Here is a 12,506-nt window from a genome sequence, read left to right as displayed (position 1 = left end):
CCACTATATCTCAGTATCACCAAATGTCTTACAACTACTATCAAACAAGGTGGAAATGTTAATACATACAATTGGTAAAGAGAGGCAGGAGCCATTTACAATTTTGGCAAAGCAAAAAGGCAGGTCAGTGGCCAAGAGAGAGTGTCAGAATATGATGTAGCACCGATTCTGTCAGTATATATGCCAGGATAATTTACAGGCCACATGAGTGATCTTCCACCACTTTATCCTGGTCAGGGTTGCAGTGGGTTTGTTTTCCTGGAATCACTGGGTGCAGTGCTGTAACACATCCAGGACGCACAGGACGCCAGTCCATCAGCTGTACATTTTCAGCATTTAGCAGACGCTTTTTATCTAAAGCAACTTACAGTACTGTAACAGTATATTGTCTAAGCAATTGAGGGTTAAGGGCCTTGTTCAAGGGCCCAACAGCAGCAACATGGCAGTGTTGGGACTTGAACCAGCAACCTTCTGATTACAGCTGTATGTAGATGATGGTCGACCAGTTGATTGCACCGCTGGTGATTTGAAACCTGGGTTCTAGCTGTAGTGGGCTAGCATAATTTACTGCTGCATTACCTGGGCCTTTTTTTTCTTTAATAAAACCAGTCGTCAGAATTTTAAGTTGATGTTATCATAGAAGTTGCTCATCTGGAAAATGATCATTACTTATAAATTAATATGATTTGTTGTAATACCTTGCTATTTATTTCTTCTAGAGTTGTTTTACTTGCAGTGTGAAAGTATCTGGACCCATTATGTCTTTTTATGAGTTTTTCATGGCATGTTGTAGAAGCACCGTGCTGTTTCTTTGTTTTCTTTATTGGGCTGCAGTATTGCGATGCTCTTTTCCATTACCTGTCTACTCCCAAACAACCAGATTTGTTCACCAGAGGAAGTGGAAATAGTCTTAATTCTGATATAAAAACATAATCGTATACAACTATGCCTTAAGGTAATAGGGGTCAATTATAACACTTGGGTGACTACCGTGCACCTAATCATATTGGTCATGCATGTGTACTGTAGTTTACAATATGAACTTTTTCATTAATTTAGTATATCTGTAAAACACTTTTAAACAGTGCACATAAAGTGTCCATCAACTGGTAACATCTGTAACATAATCCCTGCTGTCACACTATCTCAGAGTACAATGACATGGCAGACTGTTAGGAGTGACACACTAGCTATAAGTCTATAGCAATGCAAACTTTATCTGACACGAAACTATAACTCATCAGCAGCCAGAGCTTGAAACTATTAAACCACTAAACAGTTTGTTGTATTACCAGCAGAATACAATAAAAGAGGTAGAATAACCATACAGATCATGTTGGAGTACAGGCTGCTCTGGTCTTTATTTTAATATTCACTACTTGCGTATCTTGCACACACTTTCTTACTCTTGCTTTAACACATCTAATGTCCCCTCGCTGACCCTAAAGCAACATGCTGAGCAAAAAGTGCCTCTCGATTTCTCTCTGTATACCAGGTCAGGTAAAACACAAAAACAACCCTTTATAGAACATAGAATAATATAATAAATGCCAAGTTACACTTACGTCTTCACGTTTTCTTTCCCCGTTTTTCTCATTCTCACTCTCCTGGTAAGTCCATCATGCCATATCTGTTGACATTACACTTGAGGCAATGACACCTGAGTACTCTAGAGCCCTTCAGCCCATGCAACCACACACACACACAGACACACACACATACACTTGCAAACAGTGGCAAAATAAGTTTTGTGTACAATTTGAAAATACAGAGAGTCAGAGTAAAATATCAATACATTCTGCTTAAATAACTTTTAATTGTTCTTTCCAAAACAATAACAAATAGATCTGAAATATGTGAATCTCTGAGCATCAGTTTTTCCAAGTCAGGAGTCCTATTAATAAGATAAGAACTGAGTTGTGTGTTATTTTACTGCCCTTAAAAAGACAACTTGAGTCTGTCCAAGTCTTCAATATTCATAAAATAGTAAAAAAGCAGCCAAAGCAAAATTTCTAATGAGCTGAGATGCAGAGTCAGAACTTAGTCAGAACGTTTTAAAATCATATTTTTTATTTCAGTCAAGACAACACAATACACACTGCATATGAGAAACCACAAATTATTTACCTCAGTATTACAGTTAACAGCATGCTATTTTTTAAATACATTATTTAAAATTTACTGGCATTCAGGCTATAACTGACGGATTACAATTTGTTTTACTTAAGTGCTGAAGACCTTAATTACACAAATTAAGATTACAAGAGAACTAAAAATGTTCGAACAGTCCTAATATAAAACATTCAGCTGTCGCTTTTCAGTGTTTATTTAACAGTAAGATGTTATGGTTGGTGTCAAATTATTTAAACCTACTGGGTATTTAAAAGAAACACTTCATGCTCACCTCAGTGTAGTACATTCATAAAAACCTTTTCTGTAGGTATCTACATCAGTAAACAGACAGTACAGGATTCAAGACATTTTTTCATCAACAATATCTAAACAAAGGTAACTTAGGATAGATTTGTTGTCAGGTATCTTAATAGCTACATTGTTATAAGTAAAAGCAAAAGATGCACACAGCACCTTTGTTATCTCTTGTTGTTATCTCTTGCATTACAGATACTACCTTTTGCTGCATAACTTTGACATATTGTAAAATTATGTAAACTAACTTATTGAAACTCGTGGTACCTCTTTTCTTACTTGTTAAAACAATACATCACTGCAAAGCACATGAGCCACTGGGCAAAAAGTCCTGCACATAGATAGCAACAGCCTTGGTAAGGTAAGTCATACTTCCAAACCGGCCACTGGGTGCACTGTCATACAGGAGTCGGCAGATGCCTGTGGATGGATCTCTTTCAAGAATGTGCTCCTCAGCATTTAGAGCTTTCTGTATAAGAAGAGAATAAGAACTGTTTTTAATTTTAGAGTGTAAAAGAAATGTACAGTGCTGGATGTTACTGGATTTTTGTGGGACTAAATGTTTTCAGAACAGTAAACAAAACATGATTTTACACAGTACACAAAGATAAAAGTGAAGTGAAAACATATCACATTTTGTAAAACACAGTTATCCAACACTCATATCACCATAATAAAAAACGTTAATTCAATAAAAGTATATATAGTAACTCTTCTCATTTAAATCTAACTAACCCACCTAAAATGTTTGGGCAAGATCTACAATTTGCAGTCGGAAACTGTGGCAGTATGTCTGACAAAACACTTTTGCAAAGAAAAATGAGCTGCACTTGTGCAACAGTAAAAGATGCAGATTAAATCTATGAAGGGTTTAGTTGCATTCATTGTTGGTGTAACCATTTGTGAAGCAAGGGAGGTAATTACATCTTCAGTAATATGGGTATTGGATTACTATGATTCTTAAATGAGAAAGTCCTAAAAATACTATACATAAGTATACAAAGACAGTTTTAAATGTGTTTACATGGTTGTGAGAAGATCTTTCATCCCCTTTTTATTTTAGAGCCATTTTAAACAGAAGTGTATATTTTTCAGTTTGTTTTGGTTCTGCACATGAAGTAACATCATTAAAATAAACCATATCTTACTGCTCCAAGGAAATTTCTAAATAAATTTGCAATGATTTACTTATGTTTATATTTCCTTCCAATTAATTTGTTGCTGATTGCTACAGTATTATCTAGATCTCATCCTACGAAACAATTACTAATGCAGAAAAACACACCACATTTTCACACACACTTATACATACCTGGTCCTGGTAAAACATATCATTTGCTATGTGGACAATCTTTTCTACATGGATGATGCTGCCGATGCTGTGGATGTCGACATCAGCCAGCATGGTAAGCACCAGGATTGCCTCCACCAGCAGCTGCCTGTACTCGGGCTGAGGCACACGATTCAGCACGGTCTCCACATGCACTGCAAATTTGATCTCACCTGGGGTCATCTGAAGAGAGAGATACAGAGTGGTTAGATAGTTGTTTTAAGAACTCTACAAAAGATGTTCCAGCACATGTTCTTTGTTACAATACACTTGGGGCAGCATTGCCCAGCTGTCAACTTACACTAAAATTTACATTTTCTGCATTTAGCAGACGCCTTTATCCAAACCAACTTACATTAGAGTTACAGTATACAGTCTGAGCAACTGAGAGTCAAGGGCCCAACAGCAACAACCTGGCAGTGGTGGGGCTTGAACCAGCAACCTCCTGATTACTAGTCCAGTACCTTAACCTCTAGGCTACGGCTTAGATTACAGATAATTGGAAATCTTGTGCATTATGGGAAATCATATTTGAATAATTTAAATCACTTCGTGGTGCAGCTTAATCATGTGATTCTCAACTATCACTTAATGTCCTTGGTGCTTACACTACACATGAACCATATTTTATTCTTTATAGCTGTCTATTAAAAATCTTTAGATTCTATTAAAAACAACAAACCCACACCCTGAGTACACAATAAAATGTAGAGAATAAAGTATGCTGCATTGCTCACAGGTACTCAAAAAAACAGGAAGATGAGAAGGCATTTATCTATAATATCTATATTATTATTATTATTATTATAAGACTATTCTGAATGTGAGTAATATACTTTCTGACTTGGTATTTTACGGTTCATCTACTGCTCGCAGTGCAGAAATTTCTGTCAGAAACCCACTCAGTCACGTGACCACTAAACTAGAGCTGGTTAGGGCAATTAATCAGGCCTTCATTCCCCTTCAGAGTGCCCATCCCAAAAACCTGCAAAGCATCTAAAATCCCGTTTTAAAAAGCTTTAAATTACACAGTGCCTACCTCGGCCTTCTCACTGAAAGAATAAATTCAATACGTTAGCAATATGTGCAGTGTGTGCAAACATGACTCCCCCTAGTGGTAAGTTTATTTTATTACAAAGGACAATGCGGTAAGAACGGCTTGTTCAAACCTCTCTTGTTGTGGATGATGGGAGCACAAAGCCTTCAATCGATAACCCGTGACACTATTGGAAACAAATGATATGTATGTTTACATATAGAACATGGTAACTTTTTGAATAAAAATGTAAATGATTTTTGGTTTCATTGATTATACACTCTACAAACCTTCTGCAAAATCTTCCAAACTTTTTGATAGAAGCCTACTGGCACTCTGTTCAGGGCTCCATCCAATCTCCTCCTGCGCAGCCACTGGCCCTGTCGACTGTCTGATGCCACAGGAACACTCAGAGAGCCATCAAATGATTCAAACGAACTAAGAGGATGCCGCTGGTGATCACATCAAAACACACAAACATAATAGGAACAGTGGAATAAACTCATATGACCGGTCTGGTGTTTAAACCATGCTAACAGTAAAGCATTTAGCATAATCATAGGTCAATAAAGGATTGTGGGTATAATAGGAAGCCCTATTAATACATGCAGTGTGATTCGGTGTATAAATATCTAAGCGGGTGTGTATTGTTAAGAAATCTAACACCATTAGTAATATTCTAGTATTTAAAAAACTGCTACAATATTCTTAGGTGAAAGGGGTAGCTACCACACATTAATTTCCCTAGATTTAACTGTATTGAAAAAAGGATTTTAACACTTTGGAGCAGTAGTCGACAATAACTGCTCTTTTAAACAGGTTTTTAGGGTTTTTGTCAGTACCTTTTATGTTTTTTGTCGATATAGTTTTCATAGTATTAAGATTACCTTTAGTTATTTATTTTAAACTAGGGCTGGCATCCCTTTCAACCCCCTAAAATCAAGCCTTAAGTTTACTGTGGTTTACTTCATTATCCATTAAACCCATCATCAATTACCCAGTGTTTTTAAGAAATGTATTGGAAATGCAAAAATATAAAATACAATTGAGAAATTTTGAATAAAATACTAAGCTCTTACACTAGACTCCTTGGGATCAAAGTCGAATGATTGTCCTGGAAAGGTCTATAAAGTAAAAAAAAAGAAAAAAAAAAAAGAAAACAGGGTAAAATCACTGTAGAGTCTCAATTCTGTTCAGTAAAAAACAATGTTTGTAAGAATTAAATAACTACAGCTAGGGCAATCACACAGACTATCATGCATCTGCAGCTCCAAGGACACTAATTGCTTTTAAGCCATATACATTGTACTTTTTTATTGCAAATCAGCAGCAGCAAATTTCAGTCCAGCATCGTCGAGTTGTTATTTCTTTTTTTACATTTATTTCAATTAGTTTCTCTTATTTTTGCAAACAGTCATTATTCAATGTTATCTGAAGATTTGGCAATTGAGCCAGGGTCAACCACATCAAAGCATGGCATGGTTTTACATTTCACCTTACTCTGACTTGACCAAGACATCCTTCTCTCCTCCAGCTGTAAATGGAGACATATCTTATTCTTACAGCCTAAATCAACAAAGTGTTAACTATTGTAACAGTGTCCCTGGATAAAGCTCACAAAGCTATCACATGTAATATGAAATAATTTGCATATTGCATCCTTTGTGTTAAACACCACAGTTACTTACCAACTTCATGTCACTCTTTAGTTTGCTAATGCCTGCACGCTCACTTTTGGTTGCGCCCACATGTCCAACCTCATGGATAGAAATGGCAGGACTCACACCTGTCTCCACTATAATAATAATAATAATAAATTTTATTTATAGGCGCCTTTCAGGACTCTCAAGGTCACCGTACATAAAAGAATAAACATACAAACAGCATAAAACAGCAATAAAAACAGGGAAAGAATTTTAAAAATATATATAGTCAAGAGAACAGGCTAAAGACTGTATGCTGTCCTAAACAAGTAAACACAACACAGTACACAATCAGTACAAACCAACCAAAGAAGCACAGGGTTGTGTTTAAAACACACAGGTGCACAAAGCTTATCAAATTACATAACTCATTTACAACACACTGTGGGGAAAGAAGAAGTATGTGGACACCATACCACGACCATTGACATAAATATAAAGTTGAAGCTTTTTGCAGCTATGACAGAACTTCACTTTTTTAAGAAGCATTGCCACAAGGTGTTGAAGGGTGTCTGTGGAGATTTGTGCCAAATGATAAGTCGACAAATGATATGTGAGGTCAGGAACTGATTTTGGGAGGAGAAGGCCTGATGTTCCATTAAATTCCAAATGTGTAATCCAATCAAACTCATCAAACTATGTCTTTATGGGACTTAAGGAAAATGCCTTCCAGAAACTCTAGCAACAATGTTTCACTTTTTGATTACTGTGGTGAAAACATCCTTAATGAAATACCTCAGAGACAGGATTATGAGTAGAAAAGAGCACTAACATATTCTCACACAGAAACTTGATAAATGCTATAAGATGGAAATAAAATAATCACCCTTTATACTCCCATCAGTGACCTTGTGGGACAATGTAAGATTTCATCATTAACTGAGATTTCTTAGCTGGAATATAGGAACTGATCTAAACCAACTAGAACTGGGTTATGGACAACAATGTGACTGACTCACTTCTTGTCACTTACATTACTTTCCAGTAACATTCCATTGTACCACTATTCTTGGAATATTGGAATATGACTACTGGCAATCATGCCCTAAGCATATCTACATGTTCTATATAGTATTTGATTGTATAAATTAACATTTTCTCCCACATTACTTACACCTGTTAACAATGGCTTTGGCTGGGACACAAATTCAGTAATTAGGAGCAGTGTCCACACACTAGTAAAAAGAAAGTAACTGACCATTTCTTTGCACACCGAACTCTTTGCCACTGAGAATGTGATGCAACAGATTCTTCAGCTCAGATGGGCTCAGACTCATCAGACTTTCTGTGGCCTCCTCATCTAAAACACATATCACACAACCGGTTTGCATTATTTATTAAAACCACAGCATGCACAATATCCTATTTCTTTCAATATCCTATTTCTTTTTTAAAAAAAAGACTTCCATTCTCACTAACTGATTTGTGATTTTGGATAAAGAACCTATGTTGAAAACAGTGTAAGGAAGGAAACACCCTGGATAAGGGTGTTAGTCCATCATGGGACAGCAAACATTCACTCATTCACATCTAGGGGTGATTTATACTTGAGTATCCAATGTACTTGTTGCTTGTTTTGGAAAGTGGGAGAAAACATGAAACACTAAGTAAAGCTATAGACAGGAAATGTATCACTAATAATGTAAAATAATCCAAGCTTTTTTTACACTTAAAGTCTAATATCTAAAGCAACCTTGGGTGTAAGAAAGGTGCTATATAAATACAACTTATTATTATTATTATTAATTATAGTAAAGCTCAATAATTTAAAAAAATGCAAAGAAACTGCTGAAAAAAATTATATGATAATTAAATCTAGATATTAAAGAACAGCATTAACAGCTACGCTGTAATTATACTGATATGTTTTAGTTGTTTATTATTTATTAGAAATTTTACGTCATGTTCCACACACTTAAGTTACATTCATGACAGGACAGGTAATTACTGTTTACACAAGATTCATCAGTGCAGTCATGGACAATTTTGTATCTCCAATTCACCTCTCTTGCATGTCTTTGGACTGTGGGAGGTTACCGGAGCTCCTGTTGGAAAAACCCACACAGACACGGGAAGAACATGCAAACTCCACACAGAAAGGACCCGGACAGCTCCACCTGGGAATTGAACCCAGGACCACTGTGCCACCCCATATCAAAAAGTCACATAAAACACTAAAAATCTGTTAACACTATTACCTGAACAGTTAAGTGATTGGGCCAGTTCAGTAGCCATGACCTGAATGATAAGGCCAATCCTGAGCCTGAACATCTCACTGAACAGTCCTGGCTGAGTCCTGATGTTCATTGCCAGGTACACCATAATCTCCTGTATCACACAAACATACAGTCATAAGACCCGCACTAATACAGTAAACATGACAGTAAAAACACAAGCTTTATGGTTCAGGAACTGAGAATACTGATTGGGCAAAAATTCCACTTTCACTTACAAAACTGCAACATTCTTAGCTGCTTAACAGTCTGTGGTTGCTGTTTTTCTAATTCTGCTCTTCATGATGCATCAATTTTCAATAGGAGTTTGATATGCCATGCACATACATTATCCAAAGCAATACTGTTGTAGCACATGCTGAAAGAGGCCTGACATTGTGTTGCTAAAATAACCATAAAGTTTTCAGAAAAAAAACATTAACAGCAGATTTCTCCGGAATTCCCTGCAGCTTTTTACAATATTATGTACTGTAGATGTACTCTTTGATGTACAATTCTCTCATGATGCTTGGCACAAAGTGGTGATCCAGGGGATCCTCCCACCACTTTATGACCCACCACTTTATGACTGCCTTATTCTGGTCAGGGTTGCCATGGGTCCACCACCCACTGTGGTGCAGTGCCACCCCATATTGCAGATATCTCATTCTAAATTCATTTTATATTTATGAAATACAATTAAGTTGCTGAGCTTAAACATTAAAAGTCATTTCTTTGTACCTTTGTCAGTTTAATATCGCTTTAAGAGACTTAACAAATCACTGTTTTTATTGCATTTTACAAAAATCCGCAGCTTTTCTGTAAATGGGGTGTGTAGTAAATGGTGAATGATGCATTCATTAATTATTAGTAATAACTGTATCCTAATCAGAGTTGCAACAGTTTTAGAACCTACCCAGAACACTGGGTGCAAGAAGGAAAAAGTGCTTTAAAAAGTGCTTTAATCTATGCAGGGCATTACCCACCCATTTACACACACAATTTAAAGCAACCATGTGTTTGAGAGGTGGGTGGAAACCAGAATACCCAAACGAAAATGATGTAGACATGAAAACTCCCAAGAGATTCCCTAAATGACTTGAGGTAAGATTTATATTCACTGTGCAGCACCATTGCTATTAAATTGAGCAGTTACTGTACTACAAACTGCAAGTACACTACCATAATTATTGATGTAATCGGTTTAGTTCTAGACCACACAATGGCAGTCAAGGCACCTCAGCCATCATGGGTGTGGTGCAAGCAACATAGTATTTTCAATTGGAATTGGAAATTAGTAGATTTAAAGAAAATAGCGCATTAATTAATTACACTGTGAATGTAAGAAGGAAATGAACCAAAACCATGAGTGCCAACTGGATCTGTATTTTGTCAGGTGCTTTTTAATAGTTGTTGCATGTTCTCTAGACATTTCCAATAAAATAAAAAAAATAATAACAAAAAAAACTGAAGAGTTCAGAGGTAAATAGTTAATTTATTTATAATAAAGGCATTTAAGGTGAGAATGCAGAGAATACATACCTGTGTAAGGATAGAGATTGTTATGTTGTTCTCACTGGCTTGATCAATTAATTTGGCCAGCTGATCAGGTGGCATGGGCCTAAATCAGGACACATATCAGACAATTCTAAACCTCCAGAGCTGTAGCAGCTAATGTTATTATATAAAATCTAAGCAGAACTGCCAATAACTGACTATACCACAGTTTGGTAACACGCTAATGTTAAGTAAAATCGACATTGACACAGTCAGAGGAGAACTCACGCAGTAATGGTCTTTTCTCTGGGCTCTGGAGGTAAGCCCACTGTCAAGTGCTTCTGATGAGCCAGCAAATCAGAGCAGGCCTGCAAAGATACAATTACACAAGACCAATAAACAATTACTAATACATACAGTAATTTACAACTATTATGGTAAGACCACAACAAATAGCAGATGGCGAAATAATGCTTTAATATTACAAAAATGTGGTAATATTCACTCACCCAGTCAAGCTCCTCCACTTTTTTTCGCAGCATACCAGAGATCATACGGATGAGGCCCCAGCAACGAAGGTCACCTGCTTTTTCATACAGCTCCGTGAGCAGCCTGCGCACTGTGGTACCTTTACCGTACAGCTGAGTGTCCCAATCCATTCCCCTGAGAAAATATTGTTTGGTGAACAATCCAAAAACATACACATTCTGCACCTAATACTCTTTGTTTTGTTTTATACTGGAGCCATCAGCAGGGAAGCTAAGTCGGGGAAGCTTAGAACAATGTTTTATAGTAATGTTAACTTTAAATCATCATACACTTGACCATGTCAGATTTGAAGTTGAATTTTTTATATTTTACAATTTAATTAAATTTTTTTTCAACAGACTCGCTTTTTGGGGGAGCAAATAGTTTGCCTGGTCTCGGCAGTTATCAAAGCCAGGAATTACCTTGCCTGATTATTATGCTCTTTAGTCAACCTTCTCCTCTATGTATGACATAAAGCCATTGTTGGGTGGTAGCATGAAAGCAGATGGGAGGGTACCAAACAGCAAATAAAAACATCGGAGTTCTGAAATACTGTATTTTATGTGGTTTATGCTATTGTGCATTCATTGTTTTAGCATTTTATTGTCCACATATGTAGGCATTTTACTGACTGTACATTTCAATATTACTGCAAGCAGAGAAGCCTAGTGTAACAGTCGAGGGTTATGTTCCTAATCAGAAACAGTAAATGTCATTTTTGTACACAGCCCTATTATTTAAAACAAAACATGCTACATACGAATAATTCCTAATGGGTAGCATACCAAATGAAAGCAGTAAGTATTTGTATCTTTCCAAGAATTACTAGTTTTGCTATAAAAAATAAATACCAAGCATTATGCAATGTATTGAAAGAACAGATGCCAGGAAGAAAAATGCCAGCTTAGTTAAGTGAGGAGGATTGCTGACTGTGTGACATCATTTTAATCTTAGCGCAGACATTTGTGTGTAATAATTTGGGATTTACTTGATCAGTCTTTGCATGACCCCTTTGAACAAGGGTGGTTCTGTAAAGTTTGAAATTTACTGTGATGCTTTTAAAGCTATGTAATATATTGCAAGTCAACTGCATATTAATTTGAAATAAAGACTTTACTATGTTATATAAATACAGACATTTATTTAATACTTTAAAGATATTTAATTTAGAATTTACAACACTATTTTATAAGACTATTAGTATTATTAATTCGGCTGAGTGTGAGTCATCCTGAGTGATATTATAGATGTAAACTTTCTTCCTACATAAGCCTATAAATTCAGTTGAAATCAAACAAACTGTAAAAAACAGTATCAAGTATAACGACAAAAAAGGAATGTTGTCATTTTTTTAATATTTTTTAAATTAATGGTTTAGATTAACAAGTTTATACTTTCTCTGAAGAATAGAAATGGTTCATATACTACATGTATAAAGGTAAAAGGCAATGTCTTACTTGTCTTTAAAGAGAATGTACAGGATGTCTGCCTGGTCCTGGAGACCCTGCATATCTTTAAGAAGCTGGGAGAGAGCCACATAGTCTATAGCTCCATCAGCACCACGGGGTAGGTCACTATGTGATGATACAAACAGCTCTGGGGCCTAAAACATGACAATGAAGTAAGAAGAAAAAGGGAGTCTTTCTTTTTTTTGCATGTGTGTATGAATGAGTGTGCATATACCTGGCTTGGTTCTGGTCCAGAGGAGCTTTTTAGATTGAGAGATGGTTGAGAGCATCGAAAGAGCTTAGTGGGCAGATACAACTGTACAT

General features: G+C 36.2%; 1 protein-coding gene across 3 annotated transcripts in view; it reads right to left on the bottom strand.

Moving 5' to 3' along the window:
- Positions 1-2,082: 2,082 nt before the first annotated feature.
- The window catches only part of phka1a (phosphorylase kinase, alpha 1a (muscle)), a 29,791-nt gene continuing 19,367 nt past the window's right edge, over positions 2,083-12,506 (bottom strand). Inside the window, exons 20-33 of one of the 3 annotated variants that reach the window (XM_062994197.1) lie at positions 12,418-12,506; positions 12,192-12,337; positions 10,716-10,869; positions 10,495-10,574; positions 10,252-10,330; positions 8,695-8,824; positions 7,695-7,796; positions 6,482-6,588; positions 6,289-6,327; positions 5,873-5,917; positions 5,084-5,245; positions 4,927-4,980; positions 3,740-3,940; positions 2,083-2,896 (exon numbers count right to left, since the gene is read on the bottom strand). In XM_062994197.1, the coding sequence (XP_062850267.1) occupies positions 2,723-2,896; positions 3,740-3,940; positions 4,927-4,980; positions 5,084-5,245; positions 5,873-5,917; positions 6,289-6,327; positions 6,482-6,588; positions 7,695-7,796; positions 8,695-8,824; positions 10,252-10,330; positions 10,495-10,574; positions 10,716-10,869; positions 12,192-12,337; positions 12,418-12,506 (1,562 nt within the window). In that variant the 3' untranslated portion in view covers positions 2,083-2,722. Of the gene's footprint in view, positions 2,897-3,739; positions 3,941-4,926; positions 4,981-5,083; positions 5,246-5,872; positions 5,918-6,288; positions 6,328-6,481; positions 6,589-7,694; positions 7,797-8,694; positions 8,825-10,251; positions 10,331-10,494; positions 10,575-10,715; positions 10,870-12,191; positions 12,338-12,417 lie in introns of those variants that run through there. The other 2 variants (XM_062994198.1, XM_062994199.1) reach the window with 2 other exon arrangements.

Source organism: Trichomycterus rosablanca, chromosome 4, assembly GCF_030014385.1.
Source record: "Trichomycterus rosablanca isolate fTriRos1 chromosome 4, fTriRos1.hap1, whole genome shotgun sequence".
NCBI classification, from domain to species: Eukaryota; Metazoa; Chordata; class Actinopteri; order Siluriformes; family Trichomycteridae; genus Trichomycterus; species Trichomycterus rosablanca.
The sequence above is the reverse complement of the archived record's forward strand: the minus strand, read 5'-3'. Positions and strand labels throughout refer to the sequence as shown.